The 18151-nt window shown below is 40.9% G+C and overlaps 1 protein-coding gene across 6 annotated transcripts in view; it reads left to right on the top strand.

The window, feature by feature from the left end:
- Positions 1-1751: 1751 nt before the first annotated feature.
- The window catches only part of RECK (reversion inducing cysteine rich protein with kazal motifs), a 79336-nt gene continuing 62936 nt past the window's right edge, over positions 1752-18151 (top strand). For 5 of the 6 annotated variants that reach the window (XR_006820887.1, XM_046023952.1, XM_046023951.1 and 2 more), the window contains exons 1-2: positions 1752-1902; positions 15563-15621. Coding sequence is in view for 5 of the 6 variants with exons in the window: in XM_046023952.1 (XP_045879908.1) it covers positions 1803-1902; positions 15563-15621 (159 nt within the window). In the remaining variant the exon portion in view is untranslated. The remainder of the gene's footprint in view (positions 1903-15562; positions 15622-18151) is intronic. The other variant, XM_046023950.1, reaches the window with a different exon arrangement.

Here is an 18151-nt window from a genome sequence, read left to right as displayed (position 1 = left end):
ATTACCTGCATGACCCCATTTTTCCATATGGAAACCTCCTTACAGACCTGTCTTATGACATTTTCTAAGGTGCACAGAGCTAAGGAGACCTGTTTTGCCTGGGACTAAGGAAGTGTCTGAGACATGAGACTTTCAGTTTTAAAATCAGGACAGTCCCAAGCAAAGCAAGATGTGTTGGTCACTTTACACAGAGCCCGCTTCCTGCCCAGGTCCTTCCAGGGCACAGCTGAACCCAGAGCAACCATCTTAGTCTCCTCTGCTGAGGGGGTTACCACAGGAATTGGGGGATTTTGTGCAGAGGAGTTACATATTGTGGCAGAGGGGTGGAAGCTCTTCAGCGGTCCAGAACTAAAGGTAAGAGGTTCTGAAAGAATGGTAGCAAAGGTGCAGGGAGGGTGTGGAGATGAAGTTGGAAAATGTGATTGGGTCCAATGGCTAAGAACCTCTGGCCCCACATTAAATAATTGTATGTCACTCTGTCCTATAAGAAAACAGGTGGCCTCTCAGACTTTGAAGCAAGAGAGTTGTCATCAGAGCAGACGTTTCAGAAATTATCTTAATTTATATTTTCTCTTTGTAAACTTAAAAGAGAGAGAAGAGATATAAAGGGACCTAAAATACATATAAATTACAATGTATGGACTTTGAAACTTGAAAAACGTAAAAGGAAATTATGAAATAATATGGGAACTGTAAACACTGGATATTTAATAATATTAAGGAATTTTAAATTTGTAGCTGTGGTTATACTTTTTTTTAAAGGGGGAGGAAAGGGGGGCCACCCTGGGGATTCAGTGGTTAAGTGTCTGCCTTCTGCTCAGGTCATGATCTCAGGGTCCTGAGAGCACCTGCTCTTCAGGGAGTCTGCTTATCCCTCTGCCCCCTCCTCATCTCCACCCCCACACCCCACTGCTCCCTCTCTCTCAAATAAAATCTTAAAAAAAAAAAAAGGTATTAATTTAGGAAAGGAGAGAGGGAGAGAGCCACTTTAATAGCCAGTGGGCCCTCTCAAACATTCCCCACATTAGCTGTGGTGGTACGGGGTGGAGGGGGATCTACCTCCAAATTACTTCTTAAACAAAATCTAAATCTGACATTCAAGGCTCTCCATATCTAGATACACAAACCTTCCAACACCCGGCTTTTCCTAACAGGAATAAGTACTTAACAGTCCATCAAAGACACATAGAGGCTACATGTGTCAAAGAGCTTTGGTGGTGAAACTGTCCCTCGGTCCCATTAGGAGAGGGACACTTCAGCAGTGCCCCTCAGATTTTAGGGGAGGTCGAGTTGACCCGGGTGGATTCTTTGCCTGGGAGGCAGCATCTGGTCAGAAAGGATATTAAGAGGCTCATTGAGGGTAAAGAGAAGTGAAAGAAAGAGGTTTCTTTGGTTTAGACTTGGACTATGCCCTAGCCCTCAGGCGAACTTAGAGTGGGATCCTGGCAGGTCAGTCTCCTCTGTGAGCCTCAGTGACCCCAGATGCAAAGCTCAAGAGGTGGTAAAGGTGTTGGAAGGGTCCTTCCAGCTCTGACATCTTCTAACCCGGCACTTGGCGAAAGCTGTCTGCGGGACGCCTCAGCAAAAGCCGACGCACAGCTGGGCCTTAACAAAGAGCCGGGGTCTCGGGAATGTTCCCGCCCCCAGCAGGTTTTGGAAACTCCCAGAGGCTGAGGGGCGGGGCTTGAGAGCGCCGCAGTCAATCAGTAAAGGTCCAGGCCGCCGGGGCGGGGTTTCCGCGAGCAGCCGCGGCTGCCAGGCTGGGTCCGAGCATCCCGTGGCTCGAGACCCCCGGCCCGGACATGGCGGCGGTCCCGGCGTCCCGGCGACGTACGCTGCTGCTTCTTCTGGCCGTGGCGGGGGTCGCGGAGGTGGCAGGAGGCCTGGCCCCGGGCAGTGCGGGTGAGTAACTGCTGGGGCAGCGGTTCGGGGCGGTCCAGGGCGGCCGCCTCAGCGCTCCAAGATGGCGCGAGGCAGGGGGCGGGGGTGGGCGCGACCCCCAGACCTGGCCCAAGTCCGGTGACCCAGGGTCGGGAGGTCCCGGGAGGCGGGAGGGGATCCTGAGACGCGACGAGCGAGGACCCGTCTCCACCCTCGCTCTCTCCGCTCCGAACATCTCTTGCACGGGGAACAGTGACCCGGGTTCGAGGCCTTGCCCTGTCACCCACAGGACAGGAGCCCCTGTATCGACCCTCACCCCCACAGCGGACTCGGGTCTCTGCCAGAAGTGGTGAAATGCCTTTGCTCAGGACGGTCGCGAGGGTTGGATGGGATTTCCGAGGTGCAGCCGCCTTACCGCCGCCCTGGCCAGTTGTTGTAACTTGACCCACGGTTCAGAAAGGCATACCTCAGGCGGCGGGCACTGATGGGCCCCACAGCCTACCAGGTTCAAGTATCTGAGAATGGGCCCGAGCCTGCTGAATCTAATTCTCCTGCAGTCCGCAGCGGGTGCACGGTGTGTCCAAGGTAGCGCTGGGCTCTGGCGGGGAGATTAAAATCAGTAAACCCTGCTTTCTGGGGGCTGTTGAGCTTAAGGAGAGTTGTGTTCTTGCTCTTGAGGAATTAAACCAAGAATGGATAAGAAATTGTTCAGTGTTTCCCACTTTCTGGGCTTTAGGAGTTGATGCCAACTCTTGTTCCCCCCGCCCCCCCCAGCTCTGTAGGAGGTGGGGTACAGCAGGACACAAGCCACTGGAATTCAAGGAATAAGTGTCCAGAGGAGATGGAAGACTGTGGGGAAGGAGGGAGAGAGATGACATCCATGAGGGTGGGAGGAAAATTGATCCCCCAGTTGCATAAACATTAGAAGATGGCTGGGATTTATACAAGTGGAGTGGTGAAGTGCATTGCCTACAGGCAGAGACACCTAGAACAAGCAAAATCAAACCCAACAAGATTTTAAGGTAGCTTACAGTGTTAAAGGTTTTGTTTGTTTGTTAAGACAATAAAGTATTTAAAGAAGAGAGAATTGTGTCGGAAACCTGGGATTAGATAGTTAATTGTAATTGGGTTCTAAATTTGGCTGTCAGACATCAAAGAGGAGGGAGAATGAGAATATGCTGTGTATTCTTGGCTAAATCAATCAGCTGACCTTTCTGGGCCCCATTTTTCTCATTAAGCTGATCTAAAGCACTTCCAAAGTTCTGGCCCATGGAATACTAGTTGTCCATTCTCATCCCACAACCACTTGATTCTGTGGAGTAATTAAGAATATTTGAACAAGTTACTTGGTCTTAGTCTTTTTGTGCATTAATATCCACATTTATTATATATAGTACTTTATGGATTTTGTTGTGAGAATTAATTGAAGTAATACATGTATAGAATTTAGAATAGTGTATAATAAGCACTGAAATGTTAACTATTAAATAAGTTTGGGAAACACCACACATTGTACCCTTCTCTTATAAATTCACAAAATATGTTAGATTCACAATAAAGGGTCCAAGGATTCCTGTAGTAAAGAACCTTGTTTGCTGGGGAATGGGAAAAAGACTTCTTCTAGAGGTATGGAGTTTCTTTCTTTTTTTTTTTTTAAGATTTTATTTATTTATTTGTCAGAGAGAGTGAGCACAGGCAGACAGAATGGCAGGCAGAGGCAGAGGGAGAAGCAGGCTCCCCGCTGAGCAAGGAGCCGCATGTGGGACTCATGTGGGACTCGATTCCAGGTCGCTGGGATCATGACCTGAGCCGAAGGCAGCCGCTTAACCAACTGAGCCACCCAGGCGTCCCATGGAGTTTCTTTTTACGATAATGAAAATGTTCTTAAATTTAGTAGTTGTGATGGTTGCACAACTCTGAATATTTTATTTTAAAAGCAACTGAGTTGTACACTTTTAAGGGTAAAGTTAATAGTAGTGATTGTTAATGTGTAAACTGAGGCATATTAAACATTTTAAGAGTTTATTTGAGCAAAAATTGATTTGAATCAGGTAGCACCAAACAGGAAGTGATAGGAGCTAGAAGGAAGATTTTAATAGAGAAGAGGTAGAAGCAAAGCAAGGGAATTATTTGATTGGCTGTAGCTTAGGGGGATGACTTATTGGGAAAGCCTAGGTGACTGTTTTGTGATTGGTTGTCCTTAGATTTCGATTTCTTAATCTTGAGGCATTATAGGCTTAGGTTTTGGTTTGCTTAAGAAGGCTACCAAGCCATTAAAACCACCCCAGTCTAGTGGCCTCCTTGTTTAATTGATTTAACATGATTTATATCTCAATAAAAGTATTATAGAAAGAAGCTTGTTTGCTTATGAACTCTTTTTTGTTCATGATACCTAAAGGACACATTAGAAAATGCTGGGCTAGGGGCTCCTGGGTGGCTCAGTTCCTTAAGGGTCTGCCTTTGGCTCGGGTCATGATCTCAGCGTCCTGGGATCAAGCCCAACATTGGGCTCCCTGCTCAGTCTCCTTCTCCCTTCTGCTCCTGCTCGTGCTCTCTCTCTCTCTCTCAAATAAATAAATAAATAAATAAATAAATTTATTTATTTATTTAAATAAAATTATTTTTTAAAAATGTTAGGCTAGATAATTTCTAAAGGCCTTCCAGCTCTAAAAATCCATGACAACATATAGTTTGCATTGTTTGAGAAAAAGAAAAATTCTGTTTGAACCAAAAGTGAGATTTGTCCCTCTATTAAGTTGTAGGAAACATTTATTGCCTGGTCCTTACATAAAGGACATTGAGTATTACAATGGACAAAAGCTTCCATTGTGAATTTGTAGAAAGTGTGGGAAAAGTTCTTCAATCCTCAATAAAAATTTAGAACAGAATATTAAATTGTATTTCAGTGAAGGCCTGGCTTTTATTCCTGATCAGACAGTCTTCTTTTTCCTCTCCAGGTCGAGGTTTCCCTATATCCTCTGGTATAGGGCTTTACTTAGAAGTCTTAGCTGTTCTTAGCGATTTTTATTGCTTTTCCTGGGGGTGGAGATGAGGGAATAATATTACTAGCTCAGTGAAGAAGGGCACACCTTCTTCATTGGAGTGATGCTACTCTTACTATCCCAGTGTACTTTTCCAATCCCAGCACTGCCCTCTCCCCCATTTCTGATATTCTCTTTGAAGGATGGGATGGGACCCTATGCTGTGGTTTCAGGATCTGTGTGTCATGGCATCTGATAGTAGGTCTGTTTCTATTTAAGATGTTTTGTAATGGTACAAAAAAGGGAAAGATGAAACATTAAAGGGCTAAATTTCAATAAGTTGACATTTAAGGAATTATGTAATAGTCAGCCTAGAATCCTGAAAAAGAATGTAATGAATTTTAAGTTAGAAAAAGCAAATGCCTATCTGGAGGAAAGTAATAAAAAGCAGATTCTCTTCTCAAAGACTTATCTTGGCCCACATTGTGGAAAGAGCTAGGATTGGTGATAGACCAGATATGACAGTTTATTCTGGTATGCTGCTAAAAGTTCCTGTCTCATATCCATAGATTTAAGCAATCTCAGTAACCATACTTTTCACTGTATGCCTCTTCTAGAAGAAATTGGAACGATGTCAAGGAGGTGGTTTTTATATACTTTAAGTGTGGTTTTTAAAAGAGCAAAACATCCCACAGAGGTTTGTTTATTCAAAAAACCTGTATTTATTCAGTGCTTGCTAGATGTCAGGCGCTATTCTAAATACAGGATTGCTGCTCTCAAGGAGCTTACATTCTACTGGAGGAGAGATAGACAATATACAAATAAATAAAATGTGTTTTGATAGTGATAAGTAGGCTGTGAAGGAAACCAGCTGATAACAGGATTGTGTGTGTGTGCGTGTGTGTTGTGGGGGGCTGTTCTTTACACAGTGATAACAAGAGAGTCCTTTTTGGGAAGGAAAGTTCAAAAGCAAAATCTGAAGACTGAATGTCTAAGAAAAATAGGGATAGGGACCAGAAAGTGCAGAGGCCCAAAGGCAAGAAGGAACCAGTATGGTTGTAACATGGTGAGCAGGAGGGTGGGCTAGGGCTAACAGTACTGAGCCTTGCAAAAAGCCACATAAGGATTATGGATTTTATTCCTTGTGCAGAAAGAAACCAATAGACTATTGTATAAGAGATGTAAGCTTTGATTTGTATTTTAGATCACTCTGGCTGCTGAATGAAAAAAAAGGATTGTAGTGGGGTAGGAGTAACAGCAGGTCGACTGGAAGAAGCCCTCTGAAGTACTTGAAGCAGGAGATAGTGGTGATTTACAGTGAAGTGGTGGTCGAAATAAAAGAGGAGCGATGCAGGATACCACCTGAATCTGATCCCACATGGATCGGATGTGGGAAGTGAGGGAAGGAAAAATTAAAGATTACTTGTAGGTTTTTACCTTGAGCAGTTTAGTAAAAAATGATGCCATTTACTGAAGTCTGGAAGTTGGGGAGAGGAGCACAGATTGGAGGAAGGTTGGCAGGTGAGCCAAGAAGAGCATCAAAAGTTCCATTTTTGTATGTGTTTAAGATGGATAATAGGAATAACTGCTTAGGTCCATTTCATACCTGTCAGTAATCCATTCAGCAAATATTTGTTAAGCTGTTAATAGTGCCAGATACTGTGATAGGCCCAGGTATAGAGGGATAAGCAAAAACAGACATGGTCTCTGCTTTCATGGGTTTATTGTTTAGTAGGAAATTCAGACATTAATTATCATATATATGTGTGTATATATATATCTACATTGCTAACATGTGGTTGTATTAGTACATATCCATTTATATTCTAAACGTGAAGAATATATCTGAGGAAAAATGTGATTTAGTTAAGTATGCTATAGCACATAATATGATGGGCGTTGTAAAGCACACAGATAACATGAAGATGTCAAGAAGAGTGTAATATTAAGAGAAACATTTTGGTCATGCCACTGGGTGCCAGGCCTTCTTACTTTTAGTTCCCTTTTTTAATAGATGGAGTCCTGCAGCGTAGATTGGATAAAGGAATTATCTAAAAATACTAGCTATTAGCCTCTTTGGGGAGGACCTTAGGAGAGTCATTTGCTTTAGTTATTTCAGCATGATGAATGTCTAGGTTATGGCTCTTTTGACCCATTAAAGGAACAGAAACCAAGGTGGCTCAGGATTGGGGGGCTAGTCTGTGGCACCTAACAGGGAAGCACATGGAAAGCCAAAGGTAGGAAATTCAGCAAAGCAGACCTCAGGGACTGCTGTGGGAACTAGAAAGCTGCCAGGAGCTAAAACTACTGTTAGAGACAGTCTCTCTGTACCTTTCATAGCTTCTCTGTGCCTCTCTTGTATTTCCCACTCCCCACCAATCAGCTTCCTCTTTTTACTCATCATTTCTGAGCTGCCATAAAACTTGAGCTTCCCTAGCTGCAGCTCTTCTTGATCTTGTGGCTTCAGGGCCCACAACCACCTGGCCATACACTTCTGTGCCTGAATATATGATTGGGTCCAATTTATCTTTCGATTTAGGCCAACACCTTGTATGATGTTGCTAAATTTTTTTTTTAATATTTCATTTATTTGACAGAGAGAAATCACAACTATGCAGAGAGGCAGGCAGAGAGAGGAAGAAGCAGGCTCTCTGCAGAGCAGAGAGCCCGATGCGGGGCTTGATCCCAGGACCCTGGGATCATGACCTGAGCTGAAGGCAGAGGCTTTAACCCACTGAGCCACCCAGGCGCCCCTGTTGCTAAATTTTTGATTGGTCACTGTGTGAAGTGTGATACTGAAGTGTCCCGGTGGGAGAAATACAACTCTCTTTAGTTTTTTTCTGATAAAAGTCATTGTATAGCTAAGAAATTTTTACTTATTAACCAATGAATATCATGTTTTGAGCTGAGCAGTATGCTAAATGGATATAAGAAGTTTACAGTCAAATTGGGGATACTGTAAGTACACACATGAAGTAATTAGAGAAGATTTAAATGTTAAAGTTGCCAGTTCTGACTAGACTATCAGGACTTTCAATAAGCAAAAAATCAACAGGGCTTAGAGTTATTGGAGAATTGAGGTGGGATTTAAGCCTTGAAAGATGTTCTAGATTTAGGACAGCAGCGAAAGGGCCCTAAACATTTCATTTAGAAGGCTGTGTTCATGGTAACTGTAGGCTTTCCTTGTTAAAAAATAATAGAAGGTCAGGGAAGGTAAAGTTATAAAAAGACTTGGAAAGTTTAGAACTGGAATAGCAAGAGGCCATTGTGGGTCCTTTATTAGAAGAGTGACATCATGAAGGGTCTCTCTGGTAGTCATACCTGTAATAGAATCAGACGAATATAACTTGCTGTTTTGTCACTCTAGTACAAGGCAAGCAATGGAGAAGGATATCTGTAATTTGCCAATGATTCAGAAAAAATATTTATCTCTCTAGATAGATAAATAAAGCAGTATGATGAAATGTTAGCAATGTTGAACTCAGGTAATGGGGATATGGGTGGTCACTTTTGTTTGGCTCTTCCTTAGCTGATAATACATTTTATATAGAAACACAAACACCACATATTTTTTTTTTTTTTTTTTTTTTGATGGTGTATATGCATGTTTATTATACATGTAGACACACACATATATGTGAATACGCACACATATTTTATCACTGTTATGTATTTTATCAGTTTCTTTTCCTGATTTTTGACCTTTGACCCTCAAATAAAATAATTTTATTAACTTTACACTATAATTTTATTTTTATCACTGTCTCCTTACATAATATAATATAAGGGTGTATATACACCTTTTTTGCTACTAGGGACTACATTCTGGGTTATGATTGATACAATAACTTGAATTATGTCTATTATAATTTTAAAACATCACTCTTTATACTACTGTTTAAATTTTATATCTAAACTTTTCTAAGAACACATTGACATTCTTACCTTTTCTTATGTTTGCACTTGCCTATATCTCTTGATTTATCCCATTATTTTCAACAATTCTCATCACTTGTTCTGAAGTAAATTTCTTGTGAACGACATGTTGCTCAATTTTGTTTTTTAACCTAATTTGACAGACTCTGTCTTTTTTTTTTTTTTTTTTTTTTTTTTTCTCATTTTATTTATTTTTTCAGCGTAACAGTATTCATTCTTTTTGCACAACACCCAGTGCTCCATGCAAAACGTGCCCTCCCCATTACCCACCACCTGTTCCCCCAACCTCCCACCCCTGACCCTTCAAAACCCTCAGGTTGCCCCAACCTCCCACCCCTGACCCTTCAAAACCCTCAGGTTGTTTTTCAGAGTCCATAGTCTCTTATGGTTCGCTTCCCCTCCCCAATGTCCATAGCCCGCTCCCCCTCCCCCAATCCCACCTCCCCGCAGCAACCCCCAGTTTGTTTTGTGAGATTAAGAGTCATTTATGGTTTGTCTCCCTCCCAATCCCATCTTGTTTCATTTATTCTTCTCCTATCTCCTACCCCCCCATGTTGCTTCTCCATGTCCTCATATCAGGGAGATCATATGATAGTTGTCTTTCTCCAATTGACTTATTTCACTAAGCATGATACGCTCTAGTTCCATCCACGTCGTCGCAAATGGCAAGATTTCATTTCTTTTGATGGCTGCATAGTATTCCATTGTGTATATATACCACATCTTCTTTATCCATTCATCTGTTGATGGACATCTAGGTTCTTTCCATAGTCTGGCTATTGTAGACATTGCTGCTATAAACATTCAACACCACATATTTTTAAAGGAATAAATGTAACAATTGCAAGAATGTGCTTTTAAGTTGAAGATATAGTTGTCATTTAAATGTCCATTTCCAGGCTGTTTTGAAAAAAAAAAAAAATGTGATTAAAAATAAGACAAGTTTTTTTTTTATTATTATTAACACATCTTTTTTATTTAGAATGACTTTTTCTAGTATCAGCTTAGATGTAGTTTTTTCCCTCCTCAACAGTGTGGGATATATATATATTTTGTTTTAGTAATTAATTCTTTAGGAAGACATTAATTAGGGGGAATCTTTATTTTCTTTAAAAAAGAAAGCAAGAATGGGGGCGCCTGGGTGGCTCAATGGGTTAAGCCTCTGCCTTCGGCTCAGGTCATGATCTCAGGGTCCTGGGATCGAGCCCCACATCGGGCTCTTTGCTCAGCGGGGAGCCTACTTCTCCCTCTCTCTGTCTGCCTCTCTGCCTACTTGTGATATCTGTCAAATAAATAAATAAAATCTTTAAAAAAAAAAAAGAAAGCAAGAATGGCTTTTCATTACATTGAATTATAGCTTTTAAGAGGTTTCTGTGGCAAAATTCCTTTTAACTTCAAAAATCCTATAATTCTATGAATATTTTAGTTTTAGATTAGGGTATTTGTTTTTTTAAGTGCTGGTTGGTCTTAGAAGTTGCATTTTTCCCTTGTGGCTGGAGCATGTGCTTCCTGCTAACTTGCCTATCTTTAGTACACATGTGGCCCAAACTGTTAGACCTTGATGTTTCTGATTATTGGATAATTCTGCTTGCATATTTCTAGGTTACGCTAATGTCTTCTTAAAGCCAATATACATGGCTTTTAGCAATCTCTTTGGTTTTTATTAATTTTATAATTATAGACTCTTGGAATGGGGTGCAAAATATCCTTATGTCTTTAATGAGGAATACACCTGAGCTTTTTATTTTCATCATGTCAATGTCAAGTTTATTTTTAACTAATTTACCTTTATCTGTTCAATTCCATTTCTTGAGAATAAGTTTTAAACTGTTTTTCTTGAAGAACAAGAAATTAGATTAGAATCAAATTATAAAAGCAAAACATTTCTAAAATTGTCTTACATAAAAACATTAGGCCTTGGAGAGTTTTTTTGCACTCTAATTGTTAAATGACCCAATTAATCCATTTTAATAGCTCTAAAAAAAGACAAAGACCTTTAGTTGCCACATTAATTGCATTTGAATCCCTTCTCCCCATGTGAAGGGGAGGCATGTGAATTGATGTCTATTTGTAGACTTTTATTTCTTGAAAAATACGTACTGTTAAAGATTGTAAAAAGTTTTGTTGTTTCAAGGAAGAAAAATGTGCACCAATGTAATAATGGTTAAGGTTAAGGATAGGATATGGAAAATATGATGGAACATAGGTCCCCTAGCCTGTTCATGGAGTGTGGCAGTCCTCTCAAAGGAGGAAATGTACTATTAGTGAGGAATGCTCTGTTGGGAGGGGGAAGGGAGTTATTACCAGAAGACTTTGGGCTGCCCTCTGTGATCCCATATTGTCAGAATTATCAGAAGGCTTTTAGAGGGGCGCCTGCATGTCTCAGTCGTTGGGTGTCTGCTTTTGGCTTGGGTCGTGGTCCCGAGTCCGAGTCGGGCTTCCTGCTTGGTGGGGAGCCTGCTTCTCCCACTCCTACTCCCCTTGCTTGTGTTCTTTCTCTCTCTCTCTCTGTCAAATAAATGAATAAAATCTTTTTTTTTTTTTTTTTAAGGGGCTTTAGAAAGACTAGAAGGAAATATGTCAAAATGTCAGCATAGGTTCTGGCAAGACAGTGGGAGTATAGATCATTTTTCTTCTTATTTTCCAAACTTTGGGGTTTCTTAATAAAAAAAGAATTATTTTAAAAATTTAACTTTGGGGGTCACTACATTGTATATTTGACCTTAACTATTAAATAGGGGGAAATGGTCTTTCATATTTATATTTTTAATAAAACTTTCCATTGTTATTGGACTTTTAATTTTAATTATAACACATTTTGCTTCTGTTCTAAATAGACCTTTGCTCCAAGAAACTTTTACAAAAGTCCCTAGGCCCAAATCAGATTCTTGTCTAACTGGTTATTTACTTTTTGCTAAGCTTGTGCTTATTGGGACCATATGTTATCCTGAGTTATCTTTGCTCATGATCAGCTGGATTTTTTTGCCCTCAAATGACCTTTGTGTTAGAAGGTGGTAGAAAGTGGCAACTTCTTCAGCACTTCAAAAGAGCACATCATTATCACACTAGAGAGCCTTTTTTTGGTTTGGTTTTGTTTTTCTTTTTCCTATCTGCCTTTCCCATTGTAATGCATAATGAGACTGGGGACATAACAGTAATCTTAGAAGATGGGGGGAGCATGGTGTGGCATGACAAGGAGAAGGGGTGTTTTGAGAAAGCCTCATGAGTGATTACCCCGCCATACACCCTGTTTTATGGAGAACAATTTCCAGTTTTGAATTAGAAGGCTTGTTGGTGAGATCTAAAGAGCTCTTTGTTTATTCATCTATTCATTCATTTTTCCCCAATACAGATCCTACCTTCAATCAAAAAAGCTCTGCTTTCGTCTAATTTGTGTACTGAAATTGTGTAGATTGCATTTGAAGAGATAATATTGCAAATTTCTATTTTAAACCATTGTATCAGATCCAGCTGCCTGAAATGTAACATTTTCATCTTGTCTCTTTTGACAGCCCCTGATCAATCCAGCTGTTATCTTTTTTCCAGTTAGGTACACTATAGAATAATAACATCTCTCTGCTGTTTATTTCCGTAGCCCATTTATGCATTTCCTGGCCTGTAATGCTGTTTGGCAATGTTTTTCCTTTTCTCTGATTTGTTGTTTCTCAAACTGGCATTCTGAAATGTTAGAAGTGCCATGAAAAAAAAATGCTGTGCTCTGAGAAGTCTGTCTACTTAGATCTCTTTTTGGGAGATTAGTAATGTGTAAGCATATTAAAGGCTTTGTAAAGTCCTGCAATAAGGAATTCTCTTTAACTTTTAAAAATTCTTCATTTCCCAGTTTGTTTGAACATGAAACATTTTCTCCTGAGGGATAGATATTAACAACTCATGAGTAAAATACAAGTTTGAGAAACATATTTATAGTTGCCTCCTTTCTCTGTTCTCCAAAGTGACTGCTCCACACTTCTACAGTTTCGCCTCAAGCCCCCAACCCCATCTCAGCTGTTTTTGTTTTCAGACCTAATCTGTGTTTCACTGAGAAAATGGAGGCTATCAACTTCCCTCATAATTTATTAGTGTCCTTATATCCTTTCCTCTTGTCTAGACTTTGTTTTACCATCAGACTATATATAACCTGGATAAAGTCAGAGAATATAACATTTATTCACTATTGCACCCCTTGCCCCGAACTCAATGCCTTTTCTTTTTCCTTTTATTTCTCTTCTCTTCTCCTTCCTTCCTTTCATTCTTAAGATTTTATTTATTTGAGAGAGAGAGCATATGGAGGGGCAGAGGCAGAGGGAGAAGGAGAAGCAGACTCCCCACCGAGAAGGGAGCCTGATGCGGAGCTCAATCCCAGGACCCTAGGATCATAACCTGAGCCAAAGGCAGACACTTAACTGACTGAGCCACCCAGGCATCTCAGTGCCTTTTCTAGTTTTTTTTTTTTTTTAATGAGTTTTGTTTTGTTTTTTTTTTTGACAGAGACAGAGATCACAAGTAGACAGAGAGGAAGGCAGAGAGAGAGGGGGAAGCAGGCTCCCTGCTGAGCAGAGAGTCTGATGTGGGGCTTGATACCAGCACTTGGAGACCATGACCCAAGCCCCCCCTCAGTGCCCTTTCTTAAACCCGTATCTCTTTCCAGCAATCCTCATTTCTCCAATATTCTGTTTCAACCACAACTGTATGTTTGGAAGTTCCGTTCTGGCACTAATCACCCAGAGTTAGAGCAGACTCCACAAGTTACAGGGCATAGTCCCCAACAAGACAGCACTTATCGCAGACACCAGCCACACTTAGGCAGTCTCTAGGCCACCCATACTTGAAAAACTGGCTATATAAATCCAGGCTTCCCATGACCACCTCAAAATCAGTAATTCACTAGAATGATGCATAGAACTCAGGGAAGCACTATAGTTACGATTGCAGTTTTATTATAAAGGATATAAATCAGGAGGACCGGCTGAGTGAAGAGCCACACAGGGTGAGATCTGGAAGGAAATGCAGAGCTTCTGTGCCTTCTCCTCACAGGATCAGTGTGTATCACCCTCCTGGCACATCAGCGTCTTCACCAACTAGGAAAGGTCCACTTAGCTGCAGTATCTAGTGTTCATTGGGATTTCATCACATAGACATGATTGATTGGATTGTTGGCCATATGATTGAACTCGATCTCCATGTCCAGTCTTGCTAGAGGTTGGGCTGCTGTCATGTGGCTCAAAGTCCCAATCTTCTAACCTTCTAATCAAATGGGTGGTCTTTTCTGACATACCAGCCCCTATCCTAAAGTTATCTAGGTGAGACATTTGGGGATGGGGGGCGTACCTCATTGGCATAACAAAGATATACCTCTTACTCTAGAAATTTCAAGTATTAGAGTCTTCGTCCCAGGACTCAGGGAAAAAGGCCAACTACAAATGGGGAGGGAGGATTTTTCCTTCCCTTGATCCCGCTTCCTCCTGTAACCACTACTCTCTTTTTCCCTCCCATTTCTCTCTCTCTTTTTTAAAGATTTATTTATTTGAGATAAAAAAAATGTGTGCAAGCAGGGATGGAGAGAGGGGGAAAGAAAGAGAGAGAACCCCAAGCAGAGAACCCACTGAGCACAGAGCACTACTCAGGGACTCAATCCCTGAGATCAAGACCTGGGTGGAAACCAAGAGTTGGATGCTTAACTGATTGCATCACCCAGGTGCCCCTTCCCTCCTGTTTCTGCCAGACTTAATGAGAGCCATTGTTTGTTGTTTATACTTCCTCACCTCTGGTTTGCTACTTAATATCATCCGCTTGTAGCTACACAGAAAGTACCTTGTGAAGATTACTAAGTGGCCTCCTAATTGATAACTCCATTTCCTTTTTTTGAGTCTTCAATCTCTAACCTGTATGTTTTGGTACATGAAACAGTTCCTCTTCTGTAATGCTACTCTCTCAAGGCTGACCAGCCTGTCTGACTGTTCCATCTCAGTGTCTTTTCTTCTTTCTTCCTATGTCACAGACTTTGTGTTCTTTAGATTTGGTTCTGTGATTTCTCACTACTAACGCTCCCTAGGTAATGTCTTTCATTTCCATATGTCTCCTTTATGTGGATGACTTTCAACTTGGATCTTTCAGCTTGGCTTTACCTGCAATCCAGGCTTAGATTGCTGACTTTACTGCCATTCCATCTGGATGTCCTGTAGGCCTTAAATTTAACATATCCAAAACAAAATTTACTGCCTTTTTTTTAATCACTTAGTCATACATTATAGATATAAGAATAGAATATAGCCGGGGCACCTGGGTGGCTCAGTGGGTTAAAGCCTCTGCCTTCGGCTCAGGTCATGATCTCAGGGTCCTGGGATCGAGCCCCACATTGGGCTCTCTGCTCCGCAGGGAGCCTGCTTCCTCCTCTCTCTCTGCCTGCCTCTCTGCCTGCTTGTGATTTCTCTCTGTCAAATAAATAAAATATAAAAAAAAAAAAGAATAGAATATAGCCTATAGGGTAATTATAAGGATTGAATGAGATAATGCTTAAAGCAAACTTAGTAAAATTCTGGTGCATAGAAAGTACACATGACAGTCTCCGTTTTTAGCCTGCAAGCTTCTTGAGGGCAGGACCATGTGCTCAGACAGCACTGTCCGTGGTTTGTAAATGTTTGTTATGTTAAAATAATAATAATAATAAATCTGTTGAATAAATATTTTTTGTAGCCATCGGATTTAGTTTAATCATCTTGTTTATTTAACAGTGGGCAACATCTGGTGTTTATTTTTTCTCTTAGGTGCACTGTGTTGTAATCATTCAAAGGATAATCAGATGTGCCATGATGTATGTGAACAGGTAAGCTTACATAATAATTGTTGAGGTTATGTGACTGTTTATTAAGTATAGTTTTGGAGAAATCCGCTGGACAGCACCTTAACCAAGTCATCACAGTTCCCATTACCAATAATGGAACAAATTAATATGTGTCTGCTGACATAATGCACTGAAATGAAGCACAGCATCTTAAGTAGCATTCCTGTCACCAAGGGTGCCTGGGTGGCTCAGTGGGTTAAAGCCTCTGCCTTCGGCTCAGGTCATGATCCCAGGGTCCTGAGATCGAGCCCTGCATTGGGTTCTCTGCTTAGCAGGGAGCCTGACTCTGCCTCTCTCTCTACCTGCCTCTCTGCCTACTGGTGACCTTTGTCTGGCAGATAAATAAATAAAATCTTAAAAAAAAATACATAACCTGAATCATGAGGAAACAATAGGACAAATCAGAATTGAGGGATATTCCTCAAAACAATAGCCTGTACTCTTCAAAGTTGTCAGGGTTAAGAAACTTGCAGATTGAAGGGAACTACAGCTATATGACAACTAAATGCAATATCCAGTCTTGGATTGGATCCTGGAATTTAAAAAAAAAAAAAATTGCTGTAAAGGACATTATTGGATAAATTGGTGAAATTTGAATGTGAACTATAATAATAATGAATCAGTGCTATGATCCTAAATTTGGTGATTGTATTACAGTGACGTAGGATAGTGTCCTTTTTCTTGGGAGATAAGTGCTGGGAATTGGAATGAATGACCATGTCTGTAATGAATCCTAAAATGTTTCATCAAAATAGCAATAATATCTGTATATGTAGAGAGAGTTAAAGCAAATGTTCCAAAATGTTAATAATGAGTAACTAGATGAAGACTATGTGAGTGTCCTATACTATTCTTGAAACTTTTCTGTAAGTTTGAATTTTTCTGATTGAGCCTTTTAAGTCAAGTTCCACTGAGACAATACCTGTGCATAAAGTCTTTACTTTCTTTCATCACCTTGGTTGTGCAGTTCTGGCCTTGGCACTTGAGAACAAATGGCCTCCAGCATCTTTTCTTTTTTCTTTTTAAAGATTTTTATTTATTTATTTGATAGAGATCACAAGTAGGCAGAGGGAAGCAGGCTCCCTGCTGAGCAAAGATCCCGATGTGGGGCTTAATCCCAGGATCCTGAGATCATGACCTGAGCTAAAGGCAGAGGCTTAACCCACTGAGCCACCCATGCACCCCGACCTTGAGTATCTTTTGAAGAGTTTTCAATAATGTGTATTTTGTTGCTTCCTAGAATTTAGAGAGCTACTTAACTGGAATTAAAACTTCTCTCAGGGGTGCCTGGGTGGCTCATTGGTTTAAGCCTCTGCCTTTGGCTCAGGTCATGATCTCAGGGTCCTGGGATGGAGCCCTGCATCAGGCTCTCTGCTCAGTGGGGAGCCTGTTTCCTCCTCTCTCTCTGCCTGCCTCTCTGCCTACTTGTGATCTCTGTCTGTCAAATAAATAAACAAAATCTTTAAAAAACAAAAACAAAAACTTCTCTCAAACAATGTTAGGAATTTATTTATTTATAAAGATTTTATTTATTTATTTGAGAGAGAGAGCTCATGCATGCATGCATGAGCGGGGGAGGTGGGCAAGAGGGGCAGAGGAGGAGGGAGGGGCCGAGCAGACTCCTTGCTGAGTGTGGAGTATGGGTTAGGGGCTGCATCCCACAACCTGAGCTAAAACCAAGACTTAGCTGCTTAGCCAACTGAACCACCCAGGCACCCCCTCAAACAGTATTTTGAATTTAGAAAGATTTTGTAAGATACTCTTTAATTATAAAACAAGATAGTGACTCAGCTCATGTAAGTACGTAATTCATGTCAAAACACTATAGCAGATTTAAGTTTTCTGCAAATGTATTGTCAGAACAACAGCTTTTTTTTTAAGTAAAATCCATGCTTTTTTATGTACAGTTTTGATAAACACATCATTATGTAACTAACACCATAATGCACCAATTTTATCAACTCCTCCCAAATTCTCCTGTGCCTCTGTGTAGACAATCCCCTCCTCTCCCCATGGCCCCTCCCCTGGAAACCACTGATTCATTTTCTGCCCCTTTTTCAAAATGTCATATAAATGTAGCCTTTTGAATACAGCTCTGTCAGCATAATGTGTTTCAAATTCATACATGTTATATGTGAACCCATAGTTTACTCCTGTGTATGGCTGAGTTGTAGTCCCATGTGGCTAGTATGCTACAGCCTGGCTACCAACTCCCCAGGGGAATGCTTTTTATAGACCATCAGTTTATCCATCTAGCAGGGCATTAGGACATAGAGTCATTCTGAGATTGAGGCTGATAGGGTTGTAGGATCCAGCTTTTAAAAGCAAAAATGGCTCTTATATGGTATCATAAGGGAGCTGAAGCACTGCTTTCCTGACTTTGCATATTTGGTGAATAAATCTGGCCATTTATCCTGTAGAGTTTCTCACAATCGGAATTATGCTATTTGCAACTCCATGGTATCATTTATTGTGTTCCCCTGTCCTCTATATTGCTTAGTAATTGGTAGGT

The sequence above is a fragment of the Meles meles genome, chromosome 11 (assembly GCF_922984935.1).
Source record: "Meles meles chromosome 11, mMelMel3.1 paternal haplotype, whole genome shotgun sequence".
Lineage (NCBI taxonomy): Eukaryota > Metazoa > Chordata > Mammalia > Carnivora > Mustelidae > Meles > Meles meles.
This window is presented reverse-complemented; position numbering and strand designations above follow the sequence as displayed.